The sequence below is a fragment of the Anomaloglossus baeobatrachus genome, chromosome 6 (genome assembly GCF_048569485.1).
Source record: "Anomaloglossus baeobatrachus isolate aAnoBae1 chromosome 6, aAnoBae1.hap1, whole genome shotgun sequence".
Lineage (NCBI taxonomy): Eukaryota > Metazoa > Chordata > Amphibia > Anura > Aromobatidae > Anomaloglossus > Anomaloglossus baeobatrachus.
The window spans coordinates 172,082,467-172,104,560 of NC_134358.1; the positions used below are offsets into that span (position 1 = coordinate 172,082,467).

At 41.9% G+C, this 22,094-nt stretch overlaps 1 protein-coding gene across 3 annotated transcripts in view; it reads right to left on the bottom strand.

Moving 5' to 3' along the window:
* Positions 1 to 22,094, bottom strand: part of MYOM1 (myomesin 1) — a 175,824-nt gene that overhangs the window by 113,606 nt on the left and 40,124 nt on the right. For 2 of the 3 annotated variants that reach the window (XM_075314490.1, XM_075314487.1), the window contains exons 2-4: positions 15,347 to 15,510; positions 8,874 to 9,005; positions 8,023 to 8,236 (exon numbers count right to left, since the gene is read on the bottom strand). In XM_075314490.1, the coding sequence (XP_075170605.1) occupies positions 8,023 to 8,236; positions 8,874 to 9,005; positions 15,347 to 15,480 (480 nt within the window). In that variant the 5' untranslated portion in view covers positions 15,481 to 15,510. The remainder of the gene's footprint in view (positions 1 to 8,022; positions 8,237 to 8,873; positions 9,006 to 15,346; positions 15,511 to 22,094) is intronic. The other variant, XM_075314489.1, reaches the window with a different exon arrangement.

The window sequence follows — 22,094 nt, forward strand, 5'->3', positions numbered from 1 at the left end:
TCGTGGGCACATAGCCCAAAACTATTTTAGGCTATGTGTGCACGCTGCGGACTTACCACGGATTTTGCAGCGGATTTGCCGCGGATTTTCTGTAGAAAATGTGTATAACATTGCTGCAGTCATTCCCAAGCAAATCCTATGGGTTTTAAAAAATTGCTGTGCGCGCACTGCGTTTTTTTATACCCACAGATTTACCCGCAGATTTACCACTGCGGAATTAATGAGCATGTCACTTCTTTTCTGCAGGTACCTGCGGTTTTTGCCATAGACAATGGTAAAAATCCGCAGGGACCACCCTGCGGAAAGTCCGCGGTAATCCGCGGCAAACCGCAGTAAAACTGAATGCAGATTTCGTTGCAGTTTTGGTGAATTTTTTTTACCGCGGGTGCGAGATTCTTTATGAGGGTCCATTTTTGTCTTAAGAAAAAGGCAGTTTCTATTGCGCACATAGCCTTACACTGCTCCAAGCGGTTTCAGCTGCTGTACAGTTGCTAAATCATTTGTGTAAGGTCACCGAGATAGTAACACCATATGAAATTTCACTTCAGTTTACATGTTACTCAAATCCTGTAAATTATTTTACAGGTTCATTTAAATGCCATTTACGGAACTCCAGTCTCTTAATCTTGTCCTCTAATTTCTAGGCAGCTGAAGTCACTGACATTTCACAGGAGGTTGCCTAATTTACTTTGGTGTGATATGTACACCGAGGTGCGAAAGATAAGTCATAGAAAAGAACATCTCACTTGCCTGCTGCATAGATTATACAAGTTTTGATCAGTGATGGGCAAATATATTCGGCACTATTCGTTACTTGCACAAATATTAAGGTATTTGGGATATTTGTTACTCATAGAGTATTTTGAATTCGCCTCGTGAACTTCAAGTCCCCTCCCCACATGTTTAGTGCCTGATTTTCAGCCACTAAACATGCGGGGATTGCCTGCCAATTACAGTAATGCTGTAGCCATTTTCACTACTGGCATTACTGTTTTTGTCAGGCGCAGTGAAGAAAAGAAAAAACAATGTGCGGTCCTCTGTTAAATTTGTGATAACCAGCCCACGTAAAGGAGACAGATGGGGACTGGTATTCTCAGGTTGATAAGGTCCATGGTTATTGGGCCCTCTCCAGCCTACAAATAGCAGTTCACAGCTGCCCCACAATTGGCACATCCAATAGATGAGCCAACTGTTGCACTTTATCAGGCTCATCCTGATTGCCCTGGTGAAGTGGTAATCGGGTAATATATGGGGTTGATTATTTTGTCAAAAATCACAGCTGCCATCAAGCCCTTGGTTGGTAATGGAGAGGTGTCTATGAGACCCCTCCCCATTACCAACTCTGTAAGTAAAAAGAAAAAAAACCACATAAACAAAAATCCTTTATTTTACATAATAAAAAACACACACTCTTTCGCCAATTTATTAACCCCCAAAACACCTCCACAAGTCCGACATAATCCATATGACGTCCCACGACAATCCTGGCTCTGCTACATCCAAAGGTTTCAGTGATGGAAAAAGCAAATGATCACTGCAGCTCGTGGGAGACACTGAGGGCAGTGGGTGACCCAGCTGTGAGAAGCGGTGACGTCAGGTTCCCATGGTACTAAGTGTGACCATTGGTGAACCCGCTGCCAGATTGCTGTACACGGTGGCACAGCAGTCAGACAATCTGGCAGTCAGGTCACTGGACTTCATACCCGGGGGCTACCCCACTGCCCTCAGTGAACTCAGTTGAACCCGCTGCCGGATTGTCAGACTGCTGTGCAAATAATCCAAACCCGAATATTTCACTATTTGCCCATAACTAGTTTTGATACATTGCAGCACATAAATTGTTCTTGTCAATATAGTGCAAGAGTCCTCATGATTCACAATATAGGACTCCAGTTGTATAGGGTCAAAGCTCACAACTTTGCACAGAGAATATTGGTGCAGATTTTTTCCAGGTAAAACCAGAAATGGATATTAAAGATAGATAACATATAACAAAAAGAGTAAAGGGGGCTTTACATGGTAGAGATATCGGTAACGATATCGCTATCGTGCGTACCCGCCCACATCGTTTGTGCGACACGGGCATATTGCTGCCCATCGCGCACAAAATCGTGCTCCCCCCGTCACATGGCTTACCTGTCCTGCGACGTCGCTATGGCCGGTGATCCACCTCTTTTCTAAGGGGGCGGGTTATGCGGCGTCAAAGCGACGTCACACGACAGCCGTCCAATAGAAGCGGAGGGGCGGAGATGAGAGGGACGTAACATCCCGCCCATCTCCTTCATTCTGCATTGCCGGTGGAGGCAGGTAAGGAGATGTTCCTCGCTCCTGCGGTGTCACACACAGCGATGTGTGCTGCCGCAGGAACGAGGAACAACATCGCTAATGAGAGGTGAACGATTTTTGGTTTTAGGACGACCTCTCCACGGCAAACGATTTTTGCCACTTTTGCGATCGTTTTAGGTCGCACATAAGTGTCACGCGTTGTGATAACGTTAATGACGCCGGATGTGCGTCACTAATGACATGACCCCAACGATAAAACATTAACGATATCGTAGCGTGTAAAGCCCCCTTTAGGCTAAGTACACAATATATGCAAAACCGTGGCATAACTAGAGTCTGATGGGCCCTAGTGCAATTTTTGTTGGTTAGATGTATGGGGTCTTGCAGCGTTCTAAATCCTATAAGGACATAAGAGTTGCCCCTATCTTATAATAATGTCCTCATTCTTGGCCCATATTAGTATATATGTGGTCCATCCTGGTATATATGTTCCTCATCCTTAACACATCCGAGCATATAAACGTCCCCCATCTTGGTATATATACCCTATTCACAAAATGTTAGGGATATTTGGCTTCCGGGTGAAATTTCTGGGAAACGTAAAATGTTCACGCTACAGTGATATTTTATTGTGAAAGTAAGGCATTGAAATAAAAGCATGCAATGGTGGTTTACTCATGTCAAACAATGTATTAAAACAAAAGCCAATAACAGCAGTGGGTATGTAGGAGGTGACAGAGTCTCTGCAATGTAAAATGGATGTCAATGTCAAACGTGCTATGTTGTATGATGTAAAGTAATGTGAGCAATGTATAAGTAGAGTGTTGATGTGTTTTATGTTAGGAATGTTGACACCTAGTGGCTGGTTAATGTACTACAGCTGTTTTGTTTAGACCAGAAAGGGTTAAAAGTAAACCTGAGGGAGAAGTATAGGAATGTACTGTATAGGGAAGTATAGGAATGTAGAGTAGCCTTTATAGAGTGAGATTTAGAGGGTTTCTGAAAAGAAAGAGAGGACGCTGGCCTAGATGCGAAAGCCATTCCTAACCCCCAAAACCATCTCCTGCACATCCGGAGCTCGTGGTTATTCTCTGCGGGCTTTTTGAAGCCATGGGGCCAAAACAGACAGGGAGATTTGTTGAGGAAAGAGGGGACAACCCCCAAGAATCAAGGACCAACATTAGAAGAGCTCGGTGTATACAGAGAGAAAGTGAAGCTGCCGCAGCACCCATTGTGGGAGTTTCTAGGAAAGAAGATAACCTAGTCAGATAGGAGAAGATGTCAGATACCCTGTATGTCATGCAACAATTGAAGGTTACAAGTAAACAAAGTTATACTGAAAAATACCTGGTGTTGCGTGATTCCTGTGTGACAGCCTCTGTGGTTGAGGATGGAAAGATGGATGCCCACTCAGAAGAACAAGCGAGTGCCTTGCACCCTACACAGATCCCACACACATGCAGGGTTCCATTTGTGGAATGAAGTGTCAGGACGGCGGGGCACCTCGCATCAAGTGGTGCTGTGAACCGGGTCAATAAACACGTTGCGTATACAGATGTGGGGAAGATGCCTATAGCCCGCTTTACACGCTGCAATCTCGCTAGCGAGATTGCTAGCATGCGTACCCGCCCCCATCGTTTGTGCGTCACGGGCATATCGCTGCCCGTGACGCACAACATCGCACAGACCCGTCACACATACTTACCTGCATAGCGACGTCGCTGTGACTAGCGAGCCGCCTTCTTTCTAAGGGGGCAGTTTGTTCAGCGTCACAGCGACATCACTAAGCGGCCGCCCAATCAAAGCGGAGGGGCGGAGATGAGTGGGACGATCATCCCGCCACCTCCTTCCTTCCTCATTGCTGGCGGGACGCAGGTAAGGAGAGGTTGCTCGTTCCTGCGGTGTCACACGTAGCGATGTGTGCTGCCGCAGGAACGACGAACAACATCGTTACTGCAGCAGCAACGATAATTGAGATTAGAAGGGGATGTCACCGATTAGCGATTTTGAACGTTTTTGCAACGATTCAAAATCGCTAATAGGTGTCACATGCAATGACATCGCTAACGCGGCTGGATGTGCGTCACAAAATCCGTGACCCCAACGACATCGCTTTAATGATGTTGTTGCGTGTAAAGCCACCATTAATCTATAAAAATTGTTACTGCAGTGAAGAAAAACATGGCAGATGATTGCTCACTTTGGGGAAGAAACTCCACCCATCCTGGGTGTCGTAACAATAGCGTGTCATGTGACCTTGAGCATCAATCACAGCTTCACAAAGATATCCTATGCTGTTCACAAGTCAAGTTAATGTCTGCTGAGGCATGGCATCCTACTCTTCTTGAAAGGCAGACCTCAGGTCATTGAGGTTCTGGGGTAAAGAGTTACAAGCCTCTACACAGTGACTCATGTCTCGATAAGATGCAGGTCACTCTATTTGAGGTACCCCATTCTCCAGCATCCATTGCCTAATGATGCGACCTGGCTGAGTTGGAGCACTGTGGTACATGAAAATGAAATTAGGTCTGTTCTGTTCATGCAGAAGCACAATGACTGGATAAATTATGTTTTTCAAGTATTAAGGGCTTGTCACTGTACCATTCACAAAGTGTAGAGCAGTTCTGCATTAACTAGTTCTGTACCACCATAGGCTAGACTAGTGGCAACAGTGGCACTCTCCATGTTGGTGGCCATCATTTCTGCTCAGCATGAATCGATTTTCATCAATACACAGTACTGAGGCCCACAGTTGACTCATCCAGCAGGACAATGACACCTGTGCCTAGTGGTGCGGTAAGGTACCTTTGCAGGTCATTTACCAAGCAGACCACTGATGAAAATGGTTTTGAATGGTCTGACGTGACACTATGGTGCCTCTTGCCTCCCTTAAATGTACCTGGAGTTGTCTGACATTCATCGTATTCAGAAGGGCATTGTTCACAATGAAGTGGTCATCAGTGTAGGAAGTGGCCAAAGGACGTCCAATTCTATGCCTTTCTGTAACTCTTTCGGTCTCTCTGTAATGCTGTTGCAACCTGTTGATGACACTCTGTGACACTCTAACCTCAGTGGCCATTTCCATCTGTGAATATCCTGCTTGAAGCCTCGCAATGGCAAGCTACTGTTGATCAATTGTTAGGTGTCATCTTGGTCTCATGATATGAAAATGTGAACAGTATGATAAGGGGCACTGTTTAAATACCAATTCTCAATTAAACCCTGAAATTTATAGGAGCTGGAGCAGTTTAGACTTGAGGAATGGACAAAAATCCCAATGGCAAGATGTGGAAAGCTAGTAGAGACTTATCCAAAGCGACTTGCAGCTGTGATTGCTGCAAATGGAGGTTCTACAATGTACTGACTTTAGTGGGCTGAATAGTTAAGCACACTGAAGCTTTCAGTTAATTTGTCCTATTTGTTGTTTGCTTCACAATAAAATGAAAACTAAATGTTCACAGTTGTAGGCCCCCTTCACATGTCAGTGAAAATACACACACGTGTGTTACGGGCCATTTTTCGGGTCCGTGTCCCGTTTTTGTGCCCGTTTTTATGGTCCGTGTGGCATCTGTGTGAATTGCGTATGCTAGCCGTGTATGCGTGTGTAATGTCCGTGTGTGCGTGTGAAGCATAACTGACATGTGAGTGTAATGTCCGTGTGAAATGTTCCGTGTGTGATGTAACATGTCGTTGCTACATACCCGCTGACAGCAGACAGAGTCGCGTGCTGAAAATGAACTCGGGTGAACTTCACCCGACTTCATTGTCATACCGCGGCTCTGTCTGTGTCGCGTACTGATTAGCGGTCACCCGTGAAGGACTCACTGGTGACCGCCAATCCCCTGAGTGACTGATAGTTGGATCCTCCACTCGTGACCGCAACTCACCTGTGACTTCATCGCTGTCACTCGGGTGACTTGCTGTCACAGTTGGAGGATCCAGCGGTGGCCGCGAGTAACCTGAGTGACAGCTCAGCTGATCGCGATACTCACCTCAGTTGCTGCGTGGAGGTGACAGGAGCGGCGGTGTTCTTCTGCAGCTCCTGTCCCCTTCATGTAGCAGAGCTGTAAGCGACGAGGGACCTCCGTGGATTAGGCCGGACCTGGAGGGGTTTTTGGGGCTTAATAAATTGGTGAACGTGGGTTTTTTGTAGTGTTTATTATTTCAAATAAAGGATTTTTTCACCGTGTGTGTTTATTTACTGTAACTTACAGATTAATCATTGGGGGTGTCTCATAGACGCCTGCAATGATTAATCTAGGACTTATTGGCAGCTATGGGCTGCCAATAACTCCTTATTACCCTGATTGCCAATGCACCAGGGCAATTCGGGAAGAGCCGGGTAGGGTCCCAGAACTATCGCATCTAATGGATGCGGCAATTCTGGGCGGCTGCTGGCTGATATTGTTAGGCTGGGGTGCTCCCCATAACGTGGAGCTCCCCATCCTAAAAATACCAGCCTTCAGCCGTGTGGCTTTACTCTGGCTGGTATCAAAATGGGGGGGACTGCACGTCGTTTTTTTTTTAATTATTTTTTTTTTTTACTGCACAGTATAGACCCGCCCACTGGCTGCTGTGATTGGTTGCAGTGAGACAGCTGTCACTCAGCATATTGGCGTGTCTCACTGCAACCAATCATAGGCGCCGGTGGGCGGGGAAAGCAAGGAATACGAGATTGTTTAATGAGCGGCCGGATTTTTCAAAATAGTAAAAGCTGCCGGAGTTTATCTTACAGCTGTGCAGTGCCGCGCCGGTAATCGGGGAACGGTAAGTATGAGAGAGGGGGGAGACTGACCGACAGACTTGAGAGAGGGACAGACAGAGAGAGAGACCGACCGACAGACAGACAGAGAGACCGACCGACGGACTGAGGGAGATTGACCAACATACACAGAAATAGAAAGAATGACCGACATCGCTAGAAAAAAACACCAAACGGACAGGGACCATAGGGAGATGCATACGTGTTTACTAACGTGTGCGCACATACCCATAGACTTTCATTGGGTCCATGTGTGTGTGCTCCGTGCAGAAAACGGACATGCTTCCATTCAACATGGAAACACATACAGATCACGGACACGCACACACGGACATTATGAAATAACGCACGTGTGACCTCAAACATAGATTAACATTGGTGCATGTTTGTCCGTGTCTCCGGTATATACAGAAACGGAACAAACACGCACGTGTTTCACGGACGTGTGAAGGGGGCCGTAGGCATATTCTTTACATGAACTGATGCAAACCCTCAAAAAATACAGCATGTGCAGGCCAGGCGACCTTAAAATATTGTGGGATAGTTTAGTTCTAGGATATGTCATTACTCTATAATTGGTTGTAGTTCAACCTCTAGGATCTCCACCTTTCTTAGGTCCTAAGAATGAAGGAGATTCTGGACTGGTTGAGCTCCACATCCCTTTCTAAATAAACCCAGTGGAGTGCCCATCCCGGTCATCCAACTGTGTAGAGGAAGAACAGTAAAGCAGATATGTCAGGAAAGCAGGACTCCGCCACGTTAATTCTCAGAAGCATACTGCCATCATCAAAAAGTGATACCATCACTATATCAGAGGGGAATACACCTTTACAAAATGAAAATACCCATTGAATTAACTCTATTATTTACCCATAGAATATTTTAATTTTAAGCTCTGAGAGGCAGATAGCTCCAAAAGTTATTTTTTATCCATGTGATTATTTGATTTTTTTTTTTTTCATTTTATTAGTTACCGTCTTTTTGAGAGCGAGACGTTCTGCCTTTTCTCGTATAGAAACACTCCTGGATTTCTTGTGGAATGTCTCAGAATGTGCAGCAGATGAAGAGGCGCTTCTGGACACACTAATTCCTTCTCCACTTGAGAGTAGTTTCCTTCGAGCAACATATCCTGCAGACTCCTTGATTCTCTCTTCCTCCGTATCAGTGATCCCACTGACATGTACCTGACTGTGATTTATAAAAATTGAGAAGATATTTAGTTCTAACAGTTTGGCGGTATCTCACAAAATATATACACTGTATATATATTATAGGGGACTAAATAATGCTCAACTCCTTAATGGAATGTCAATGCCGGAATTCTTCCTTCTGCTATAATAAAAACTCGAGCAGGGCAGGTGCCCGAAATAAACTAAAGCTAAAAACTTCTGGTGCGAAACAATATCCATCACTAACATAAATAAACATAAATCCTATAGAGACTTTAAATAATTCTCAAGTTTTTGCTCAAAAACACACTATAATTTTTACTTTCTTACAGAAGAACATACGAATTAGATGGCAGCGCAGATTAATATTGCTTCTTTATTTCTATATTTGATTGGTTGTTATGCAAAATACTGACATTGCATATTTTTTTTCTCCTGAAGCCCAGTGTATGTAACACAAGCCATTTTCCATGGTTTTTCTATGCATCATATAGGAAACAAAAAGTGATAAATGATTGCAGGATTCTTTCCCACTCACAATCTGGCAGGCATGCATTTTATGGTGCATGTCATAGGAAACTTTGTAGAACAGGTGCCATGTAAAAGTCACAAGGATTGAATGGCGGCATACAAGAATAAACATAATACGCACGTACCGTCCTCTGAATACAGGAACAACGTAGCCTAGATCTTCATTTTCTTTATCAGCTTTAGGTAAGAGCTTTGACCGTTTTGCCATAGGACTCATCTTATATGATGTATCCTCTATTGCTTTATGAGATGAAATTCTATGGTAGATACAATGATATACATTAGTATATTATCATGACATAGATGATTGTATACATTGTACAATAATCATGCATTACTATAACACCAGTAACTATTTATACATTGCACAGTTACAAGGATTTACACTTATTTTTCAGGATCAGCTAAATAAAATAAAAAAACTCCTGAAAAAGCCGCAGTGAAACACATATCACGTTTGCTTTTATCCCACAGGATGTTTGCTTTGCTGTTATTTATTTTAATGTGTTATATTTGATACACTATACTATATCTTTTTATTGTTAGCATCATATATGGACATCCTTTCCACTCTATATTAATTATTTTTTTATGTGCATCTATAGACAGCTATATACTGTATGTGGATCTTTTTGCATTATAGCAACATTAAGGGCAGGTTTATAGGTTTGGAGGATCAACTAAATAACCTAGGGCCTGGTTCACACAGTACAGATATGATACATAGCTTCTTTCTTAGCCCAAAGCAGGAACAAGTAGAAAAAAAGTATAACTTCCCTTTGTATGTGTTTTTATACTTCTACTTTGCATACAATCCTTTATGGCCCTAATTCCTCAAGCAGTGGGCACTACCGGATAACCTTTTTGACCGGCTGCTCTAACCCGGCATTCCCGAAGGTCAGATGACATTGTTATCTCACATAGCAGCTGCAGTAGATCAGTATCTGCTAATCAGTTCAGCACTTCCAGTTCACTGCACCATTTTATGAAGGTTTGTAGGCTGCAGGCGATCAGCAACATCTGATTTGCTGCAGTCGCCAAGTGACATCATATCATGTGACTTGTGGGAATCACAGTGCTACAAATCAGGAGCAGCACTACCCGTAGTCCGCAAAGTATTTGGTGGTTTTTTGTGCTTTGTGGGGCACATAAGAAAGTTATAGTCTATCAACTGTTTCCAGATTTATTTATTTTTTTCTTTTTAAGTCTGAGCCAAACACAACTAACCCAAAGTTGCATATTTTGAGCAGCAGTCCAGGTGTCAATAGCTTAATGCTTGTAGTGCTTTCTGATCTAGCTCAAAAGTCAATCTGGCACAAGAACTTATGGATGAGTGGTAATGATACAAAAGAAATGCCAAGAAATGATGCCAAGTAGTCCTTTAATGATAATCTTCTGCTGATAAAACAGTGATTTTACTACACTACACTACACTAAGCAGCCCAGTAAGTGACATATCACTGGAATAAAGGACGCTTTACACGCTACGATTTATCTGATGATATGCCGTCGGGGTCACGGTTTTCGTGATGCACTTCCGTCATCGTTAGCGACGTCATTGCGTGTGACACCTACGTGCGACTCCGAACGATCGCAAATAGGGTGAAAATCGTTGATCGTTGACACATCTATCAGTTTCAAAATATTGTTTGTCGTTTGGAACGCAGCAGACATATTGCTACGTTTGACACCCTGCCAACGACGAACAACATCCACACGACCGCCTCGGTCAAACAATATATCGCTGCACAATGTAGCGTTGTTTGTGAGATGTGTGCGTGTGACCGCTACAAAATGACCTATGAGCGATCTCGGCAAATCGTAACAACGATCTGGGCGTGTCACATCACTAACGAGATTGTTGTGTGTAAAGCAGCCTTAGGCTAGCGCCACACATCCGTGCTGCCGGCACGTGTTTGTCATTTTTTACACGTACCGGCGGCACGGAGACACGTTAACCAATGCTACCCTATTGTAGCAGGCACACACACGTAAAACCACACGGAACGTGTGTCCGTGTGCGTTTGTACGTGTGTGCGTTTTTCAAAGCGCTGACATGTCAGTGATTTCTCCCGCAGCACGGGTGTCACACGCCCGCACCCGTACCACACGGGTGTAGTGTGGATGCGGTCCCGTGTGACACGCGCCGGAGAAAACACACATGTCATTGAAAAAAAACAAAACATTAACTCACCTTCTCCAGCCCTCCTGTCTCTGCCGCTGCTGCCTCTTGCTGCCGACCGCCGCTCATTATTCTCATTGAATATTCACTTCACTGCCTGGCAGCAGCAGCAGTGGGGAGACGGGAGGGCTGGAGACCGAGGATCAGCACCATGGACAGCAGCGCGGACATCAGGAAGGACCAGGTGAGTATGTTAATTACCGGTTCTACGTGTGCTATCGCGGATAGCACACGTAGAACACACGTGTCACGCACGTACCAGAGACACGTACTTACCTGCACGCAACACGCAGGGAAAATACGTGTCTCTCGGCACGTGCGTGAATTTCACGTGAGTGTGGCAGAAGCCTTAAGGATCTCTGCCTCTACGTTATGGTGCTCTCAGATTAGGTGGCAAAACCCTGGTGACTGATTTACTTTGATGCAAAAAAATCCAACATAATGAATACATTTTAGGAGGAATAGGTGATTTGATGTCAATGCATTACAATGGGTCTGGTCAGGTTCTGAAACAATAGTTTCTCATATATTTTCTGATAAACATTTAAGAATTAATTCATTTGATCTTGTCACAAATCGCCTATGAAAATATGCTGTTCTTTATTTGGCAAAAGAGTCAATATATAATGACCACCATTGTACCTTCTGTATAGACTGCCACTGCCAGGGGCCTTAATATATGCAAGAACCTCTATAGAAGCTGGAATGGCTGACATTTGCTATTAGCACATTTGAAAAGGGAATGTTAATTGCTAAGAAATAGCTGTACAGAATAAAAAAAACATGATAGAAATAAAGAGTCAAGAATGTCTAGTGATTAGCTATTTTAAATATAATTTTACTATTGGATTAATAATCACAAAAGCAATGTGTCCAAGTGTCATAAATGCTCGGGAGATTGACATTTCCGTCTGTTTTACTGTCTCTACATCTACAAACTGGCTTCATGTATTGCAGTCTGTACTGTATCTTATACATTATATCCCCTATACGGAATAGATTGCAGTGAGATACAAACTATGGCTTTGGGGATGTTTTTTACATTTCTTTTGTTGATAGTTTGAAAATGTGTTTTAAGTTAAGGAATCTTACCTGTAATAAAGTTCTACAGATATTCACAGGCAGTTATTACACAAATAAAAAGTATAATAAAGTATATAAAGAGGAAAGAATAACAAAGTCAGGTTGAAATTTCTACACAATAGGTGAAACAATCAGCTGAACAATATTAAATTAAATAATAATAATTTAAATGAATAATTATTAAAATATTAAATATCAATTTAGTAAAAAGTAATACAGTAACAATATACAAATTATGTAACTGTATATGTACCTTTACTTACCTTACGTCTGCTATTGTACAGAACCCCTGCCTTTCTCTTCTAGACTGCAGCTCAATCCTGTTATGTGGCAATTTTTCTGAGCAGCATCATGATTAATGGTCTTTTAGTCTGCAGTTCTTATGTGACCTTCTGGGCTGCTCAGGGGTCAGTACAGAATCAATATGATTGGCAGGTTAGCATATCCGAAAAGGGACATAAGCTGATCTACAGTGGTGTGAAAAAGAATTTGCCCCCTTCCTGATTACTTATTCTTTTACATGTTTGTCCCAATTGTTTCAGATCACCAAACAAATTTAAATATTAGACAAAGATAACACAAGTAAAAACAAAATGCAGTTTATAAATGAAGGTCTTTATTATTAAGGAAAAAGGAAATCCAAACCTACAGGGCCTTGTGTGAAAAAGTGATTGACCCCTAAACTAATAACTGGTTGGGCTTCCCTTAAGAGCAAGAACTGCAATCAAGAGTTGGCGATAACTGGCAATGAGTGTTTTACAACACTCTAGAGGAATATTGGCCCACTCATCTTTACAAAATGGTTGTAATTCAGCCACACTGGATAAATAATAATAATTGGAATGCATGAACAGCCTTGTTAAGGTCATGCCACGGCATCTCAGTCAGTTTAAGGTCAGGAGTTTGAGTAGGACACTCCAAAGTCTTAATTTATTTTTGCTTAAGCCATTCTGAGGTGGACATGCTGGTGTGTATTGGATCATTGTCCTCTGCATAACCCAAATGTGCTTCAGCTTGAGGTCACGAAGAGATGGTCAGACATTCTCCTTTAGGATTTTTTGGTAGACAGCAGAATTCATGATTCCATTTACCTCCAGATCATGAAGCAACAAAAAAAGCCCCAAACCATCACACTGCCACCACCATATTTTACTGTTGGTATGATGTTCCTTTTCTAAAATGCTGCATTACTTCTATGCCAGATGTAGAAGTATTCTCCCAGAAAAATCTTGAGTATCATCAAGATGTTTTCTGGCAAAACCGAGATGAGCCTTTATGATGTTCTGTTTGCTCAGTAGTGGTTTTCGTCTTGGAACTCTGCCATGCAGGCCATTTTTGCCCAGTCTCTTTCTTATGGTGGAATCATGAACATTGACCTTAACTGAGGTAAGTGTGCCCTTATGTTTTTTGGATGTTGTTGTGGGGTCTTTTGCAACCTCTTTAATGAGTCGTCGCTGCGCACTTGGGATAATTTTGATCGGCTCGCCACTTCTGGGAAGGTTCACCACTGTTTCATGTTTTTGTTATTTGTGTATAATGGCTGTCACTGTGATTTCCTGGAATCCCAAAGCTTTAGGAATGGCTTTATAACCTTTTCCAGACTGATAGATTTCAAATACTTTGTTTCTCATTTGTACCTGAATTTCTTTTGGATAGCGGCATGATGTCAAGCTTTAGAGGATCTTTTGGTCTACTTCACTTTGTCGGGCAGGTCCTATTTAAGTGATTTCTTCATTGAGGACAGGTGTGGCAGTAATCAGGTCTGGGTGTGGCTAGGGGAATTTCACTTAGCTTCCCAAAGATCTGATAAACCACAGTTAATTTATGTTTTAAAGGGGGGGGGCAATCACTTTTTCACACAGGGCCCTGTAGGTTTGAATATTTTTTTTCCTTTAATAATAAATACATAAAATTATAAACTGCATTTCGTATTTACTTGTGTTACCTGTGTCTAATATTTAAATTTGTTTGATGATCTGACAAACATACAAAAGAATAAGAAATCAGAAAGGGGGCAAACACTATTTCACACCATTGTAGATGCCAATAGTGAAAATACATAGCACCCTTTAAAGGAATAAATGAGCTGCAAAATCCACAATTTCTATCATCTACTGTTCTAGTTACTACAGATGAGTCCTAAGTAGGAGCATTCACCCTTCCATTAAATAAAGCAGCGGACTAGAAGATTCTTGCAGAACTCAATTGTCAATTTTTCCTTTAGCGCTAATTGGAAAATACTGGACTTTCACATAATCCAGGAATAAAACTGTTCTTTTGTATTGGTGGACATGAAAAAAAAATCTAAATAATGAATCCGTATGTGAAATAACATGAAATGAAATCAAACATTAACAGAACATGTTGGATTATTAGCTACACGTGCAAGGAACGGTAGAAAAAAAAATCTACAGAAGCAATTTTTGTTTGCGTTATTGTATCACATTGTAAAACATGATAGGGACATTTGTGCCAAATATTTGCAACATACATGTATTGTAATTATGCCACTTTGCAACGCACCATAAAGCATTTTCTGTGCCACATAAGATCCAATGAAACGAGGCTTGACATTAACAAACGAGACTTCACAACAAATTAGGACTAATCACTGGTAATTGACAAATATATTTCAGTGAATTTATTAAATGAGTAATACACGGGTCCCAGTGTGTGAACACATCACAGGGCAAAAGCAAAACATAGGTACTCAGGCTAAGGATTTAGTGATCTCAGTGCTTTTGGCCTCAGTGTCTGAAGTCCGACCACCCGAAATGTGATTCAATGTAATGCACCATTGTAAACAGGAGTCATTGCTTTTTTTGAAGTTTTTAGATTTACGCAACAAAAAATTGCTCTTGTAGTAGTTTAAGGTAGATGTAAAAGAAAAGGAAAAGGGACAGATTTAAACAAAAAAATGAGAAGTAAGAACACGAAAGGAGAAACAAAATAAAGTTATAAGAAGCTTCCAGTATAAGATCATTATAAAAGGCTGTAATTATTCCATATGGGGGTTGTGATTAGTGATGCTGGGGTGATCGAAAGAAACCGGTTGGATGCTCAGATTGGCATGACTCGTGTAACAAGTATAATGGAAGTCAATGGGAAACGTAAGCATTTTTCCGGAAGATCTTACGTAAAATGCTCAAATTTACCATTGTCTTCTGTTATAGTCAATAATTGAGTTCAGCCTGTTCGAACGTCTGACCAGCTCATTTCAAGCACCAGGCACCTGAGCATGGTAGTGCTCGCTAATCACTAGTTGGGATTAGTGCTGCACACGCATATAACACCAAGTTAGAAGAGCTGCAGTTGTAAAAAAGGAACAGTTACCCAAGATGGCTGCTGTGTGCGGCACGGTGGTGCTTTTCTTCATGCTGGTACTGGCTTACGGTAGACTGCAGTTCTGTGCTGCGATACCCACGGTCATAGTGCTGATGGCGCTTTTGGTAGAAGGGCAAAGACATCCTGCCACCTCTGTTCACTCACTGTTTATACTAGGTCCAAAAATAACTGCATTTATTTAATGATTTGTGGGTAAATTTTGATTAATGTAATTGTTAAAACCAAGTTAGGTATTTTAATTGATATATACTAATGGTTAGAGGCAGTTAGTCATTAGTTATACTTTGCACTAAAAGTATAAGAGAAGTGTCAACTATGACAATGTTGACTTATCCAGTTGGCAGACCATTATCTTACACTGGGAATCGAAGAGTTATTTTCAGCTAGATGCCAGTCCTGGATTTTTTTTAACGATCACTATGAGGAGGCTGCAGCAAACAGCTGATTGTCACGGGTCTCGAGAGAAAAAGACACCTCCATGTAATATTGATGACTTATCCTGTGAAAAGGTCTTTCAGTTTAAAAGCCTGGATAAGCCCTTAAGATAATGTATGAAAACCAGCATATTACAAGTGGGGTTTTTCATTCTTTTTTTAAATTCATTTTTAATATGACTATTAGTGATGAGGGAGCGTTTGAGGTATTTGGGTACTCATCATGCTCGGCCAAGTATAACGGGTGCTCGGATGTTTCACTGCATGATGTGTGCAGGCACCCCAGTGAGTGCCATTTGCAGTCTCTGAATGGCTCTCACTGGGGGTTAAAACAAAGTTTTTGGATGTACTGTGTCCAAAAAAACTACACCCTGCCTGCCCCCCGAAATGGTTAGTTTATGGCTGGCTGTATGTTGGCAGAATTCTGAACTGGCTAATCATTCCACTCGCATTATATTCGTTACTCAAGTTGAGTACTTTCAGAGCATCTGACCTTCTCGGCTCGTGTAAAGACTATCCATAATAAAATTCTGAGATAGGTTCACATTAGCTTGTAGAGAAAATGCAGCAGGCTGATATATGATTTTTGTCAGATTTCCTGTGTAGACTGGAACAGAGTTGGCAGTGTTATCTCAATTGTTAGAAACCAAGATATTTAATAAGTCTATTATACTGTTAAACAGGATTTTATTTAATCGTATGAATGTATACCTTACCATCATATAAAGATAAACACTGGACAATAAAAAACGATTGAAAGTCTCAAAAAGGATAAAAATCAAAGTTGGATATCCAGATTTTCTATGTATGCAATAGCATTATCATTTACAATATAGAAATCATTCTTGTCACCATGGTAGGATCTAAGGGGGCACTCCTCAACAATGTGCTGGATAGTCTGACGATCTGCTCCACAGTCACAGGTAGGAGAGTCAAATTTTCCCCTCTTATACATAAGATCTGCACAGACGCCAAAGTTTGTTCTAATACGATTTAGGGTAACCCATGTTTTCCTTGGTGGATTGAAGCCTGGTGGTGGGTTTTGTAAGTTAGGGAACGTTTGGCGCTCACCGTCTACTACACTGACCTAAAGTTCTTGTTAAACAGGATGGTGACATAATACAAATAAATAAGGCACTGTATGCAGTGACTGACAATCTTTAGTCTGTGGAGGAGGAGCTGAACAACTTTCTGGAATTATATTAGTTTATTATTAACACTTTCTTTTTTGACCAATAAATGGGAGGCCGACACCCATGTTAGAAGAGGAACACCTCATCTCTGTACACTAGTTAGTGACAACTCCCGGTTAGGATGCTGATCTGGCTATTAATCAGTTAAAGGAGCTAAGGTGACCCAGTCTGTACATGGTTTACCTCCAGTCATGGACAGAGCTGATATCAGCTGATTGGTGATGGATGCTGAATGTTGGAGCCCCACCAATTTCTTATTAATGGTCTATCCTTACGATAGCTCCTCTATATCAAGGTAGTGGAAAACCCCTTTAACTCTCATTACTCACAAGTGTCATAAGGCAGACATATGCTGCAGTGTCTATACAAAAAATAGTGTGTGCTTCCATTATGACAGCCCATAGACATTTTTTTTAGAATAAAAAATAGGTACTGTATTTGCCACTTTCCTCAAATATATAAGCAGCATAGTAACTCAGTATTTGGCTTTACTGTTATGTAGTATTGGGGTCTCTGATTCAAATCTGACCAAGGACAACAAAAGCATGGAGCTTGTTGTATGTTCTCATTTTTGAGTGGGTTTGTTCCCAAGACATATACTGATGGATAGATAATGCATGTAGACTGTGACTATATCTGGACAGAATGAGTGATGAAAATGTCTGTAAATTACTACAGAATATGTTGCTGCTATATCAATATAAATTTATAGAAATAAAAAAGTATAAAAAAAAACCTCACAGAAAAAATGCAGTCTTCCTTACCAACATCATATAACAATACCAAGCACTGTCTGTTGTGTGGGGTGCACTTATAATGCTGGGCAGCCCATCTGATCTATTGGTTGCCATCACTAGGCTGTGAGCCAGACACTGAATCACACACATATCTGTGTGACTGGTGCCTTATACACGAGTCATCTGTGTGCATTTATTATACAAGGCAAGCACCTGCATGGTAGGTTTGTGAGTGGTTGGTTTATCAGTATTTTGCAAATGTGCTGCATCCACCTTTATACTGTGGGGCTGCTGCATCTTGTAGTGCTTTTGTATTGTGATCTGATGTGGTAAGGAAGGCAGCCTTTTTCTGTGAGTTTTTTTAGCATTTTTGTCCTTTTCTGTGAACTGGTGTTGGAATTTAATTCAGGGACTCACAAGACAATGAGGATCCTTGATGTGGGTTGCGAGTTTGCATAACAAATAAAGAAATACAATTAAAGGGACACTGTCAGTTGATCCATAATGCCCACACCACAGGCATCATGAATCACAGCCTTACTCCATGATTGCAGCCAGGTATTTTTTTCTTTTCAAACACCTTGGCACCTAAAGACTTGGCTGGGGTCTATAGCGAGGGACGATGATAGTCCAGTGCTATCCCACCTGGCTTCTCTTTCTCTCTCTCTCGCTTTACTTAATTGACTAATCTCTCTTGATGAGGGATCATGGGAGAGACCTGTCAATCAACTAGAGAGATGCGGGGACAAGTAGGCCAGAGGCAGGTCCAGGCTGGTGAGGTCTCTCCCTATGGTCCTCGACCAGCTCTTCAGACTGTTGTTTCTGTGAAACACTGGATCATTTCACAGAAAAAAAACATATCAAGTAATTGTGCAGCAAGGCACTGATTCATGCTGCTTATGGTTTAGGCACCATGAGTCAACTGGCAGGTTTCATTAAACCCCTTTACAACCTATGACGTACCCATACATCATGGTTGTGAAGGGGTTCCAAAGGAGCTGTGCCTGCGCGATCACCACCAAGACCTCGGCTTACAAGACAGCCGAGCCCTGACTCTCATGGCCAGGTGGCGGTGCCTGCACCTCCCCGTGGTGTTTAACCCTCTAAATGCTGCAATCAATAGGGATCGCAACATTTAGAGTTTGAGAGAAGGAGTGCACTACCACTCCAACCCGATCAAGCCCTCAATGACATTATCACGGGGGCCTAATCGTTGCCGTGGTAACTCAAGGTCGTCATGATGACATAATAATAATAACAAGTCAGCCAGCTATGGCAAGCTTCTGAGATCATGCCAGGAGCAGGACCTGAGAGGCTTGTGTCAGTGCTCAGAATACAGCAATGAAAAAACTATATTTTTTTCTAGAAAATTGTTTTATGGTATAAAAGCGACAAAACAGAAAAAGAAAATTATATAAATGTGTTATCGCTGTAATCGTACTGACCAGAAGAATTATTCCTGAGTTGTTGTTTCTTTTTGTTTCTGCATCACAAAACACAGAATAGAAAGCGATCAAAAAATAACATGTGGCCCAAAATGGTATCAATAAAAACTCCAACTCATCCCACAAAATTCAAGCCCTCACATGACTATAGCAGCAGAAAAATGAAAAACTATAGACTTCAAAATTTGTTTTGTAAAAAAGCGTTTTTTAGTGTGAATAGTGTGAAAGCCAAATATAAAAAAACTATATAAATCTGGTATTGCTGTAATCGTACTGACCTGAGAAATTAAGCCACCTTATCACTTATACTGCAAGGTGAACTGCGTTAAAAACAATTAGAGCCAATTATTCAACTACTGTTGATTTGTTTATTCTGTCTTCCAAAGATTGCAGTAAGGCATGGCGAACATTTATCCTGCACTCTATGCTCAGCGCATATACTGGAAATTACGTTTATATCTCTGAAAAACGTAATTCAGACAATATTCCCAATGGAAAATTCATTGTAATGACGCAAAGAGAGTCACTTTGAACTCCTGTTTGGCCTGTGGTTTGGGCAGTGTCTTTTTAGGCGCGCAGAAAAGTGCGGTCATCTACAGTTTTTGTGCACCTTGGAAAGGAAGGACACTGCTGAATAAAGGCCAAACAGAGTCCGGAGTAACTCTGTTTCAGCAGAATCACATATTTTGGTGATGTAGATGGAAACCCTAATGTAAGAGCTCAGAATAGAGCACAGGATAAATGTGAACTGATCCAAAATGTTCTTTACCTAAATTACCACCAATATCATTAAAAAAAAACCCAAACAAATCATTACTCAGGTCCATTGTCTGTAAATGGAAATATAGGGGGCCTCCTCATTACTGGCAGCAAAAAAGCTTTGGAAAGCATTATGGCTCCCCTCAAAAAAAAGAAATCCAGCAAAATCTGCACTCCGAAATCCAAATGTCCCCTCCTTTCTTAGCGCCACAATGTGGATAAACCACAGTTAACGTCCACGTTTGCAATTATTGTAGTGAGGAAGGCACACTTAATGTACGGGGTGTGTGTCTCCAGAATCACAAGCTGGGCACAATGTTAAGGGCACTACTATGTACTGGGAAGGGCATATTTGCAATTTTTAATTCTGCAACATTCACAGAGTTTGACTTCACAAGTGATTTCCAGAGTCCAAATTGTCACTACATGCATAGATTCTTAAGCCTGCTTTACACCCTACAATATATCTTACGATGTGTCGGCGGGTCACGTCGTAAGCGACGCACATCCGGCATCGTAAGGTGCATTGTGGTGTGTGACAGGTACGTGCGATTGCGATTGAACGGTAAAACGTTCATCGCATATACGTCGTTCATGTCTCATGAATTGAACATCAGGTTGTTCATCGTACCCGGGGTAGCACACATCGCAGTGTGTGACCCCACGGGAACGATGAACAGATCTTACCTGCGTCCTTTGGCTCCCGGCCAGCAATGCGGAAGGAAGGAGGTGGGCGGGATGTTTATGTCCCGCTCATCTCCGCCCCTCTGCTTCTATTGGCCGGCTGCCGCGTGACGTCGAGTGACGCCGAACGTCCCTCCCACTCCAGGAAGTGGACGTTCGCCTCCCACATCGAGGTCGTATGGACGGGTAAGTACGTGTGACGGGGGTTAATCGTTTGTGCGGCACATTCAACATACGATGGGGGCGGTTACGATCGCATACGATATCGTATGCGAAATCGTAACATGTAAAGCAGGCTTTAGAGAGGTGTAATTTCCCAAATGTGATCACTTGAGGGGTTTCTGCTTTTCTGGAACTTATGAGCTCTACAAATGGAGTCCACCAGCTATTTTACGAAAATCTATGCTCTAAGAGTCATATGGTGCAATCTGTTACAGCCAAATTACCACTCATTCCTTGCCTTGTTCCCAAACAGTAGTTTCCTACAAATATGGGGTATCCCTGTACCCAGGAGACGTTGCACAATAAATTGCATGGTCCACTTTCTTCTATTATCCTTGTGAAAATGAAAAAAATGGGTTTAAAGCAACCTTTTTAAAAATGTATTTTTTCATTTTCTAGGCTCAACATTATACAATTCTGTGAATCACCTGTGGGTTTAAGGTCCTCCTCACACCTCTGGGTAAATTCATTAAGGGGTGTAGTTTTCATAATGAGTTCACTTGTGGGGATTTCCATGACTTAGGCACATGAGGAGCTCTGCAAATGCAAGATAGCATCCGCTATCTATTCCAGCCAATTTTATGATTCAAAATTCAAATAACACTTCCTCCCTTCCGAGCCCTGCTGTGAACCCAAACAGTAGTTTTCTATTACATTTTGGGTATCCCTGTACTCGAGAAATTGCACAACAAATTATACAGTTCATTTTCTCCGGATAGTCTTGTGAAAATGAAAAAAATTGGGATTAAAGCAACCTTTTTGTGCGAAAAATTAGATTTTCTATTTTCATGGTTCAACGTTATAACATTATGAGAAGCACCTGGTGGTCCAAAGTGCTCACCAAACATTTAGGTAAATTCCTTGAGGGGACTGGTTTCCAAAATGGGGTCACTTATGGGGGGTTCCACTGTTTAGGCACATCAGGGGCTCTTCAAACGCGACATGGTGTCTGCCAATGATTCTAGCCAAATTTGCATTAGAAAACTCAAATGGCACTCCTTCCGAGTCTCGCTGTGCACCCAACAGTAGTTTTCTACCACATATGGGGTATCAGCGTAATCAGGAGAAATTACACAACAAATTGTATTGTGCAATTTTTCCTGTTTCCCTTGTAAAAACAAAATATAATTGGGGCCAAAACAACATATTTGTGGGAAAATGTGATTTTTTATTTTCAAGGCTCAACATTATAAAGTTCTGTGAAGCAGCTGAGAGTTCAAGGTGCTCACTACACATCTAGATACATTTCTTGAGGGTCTAGT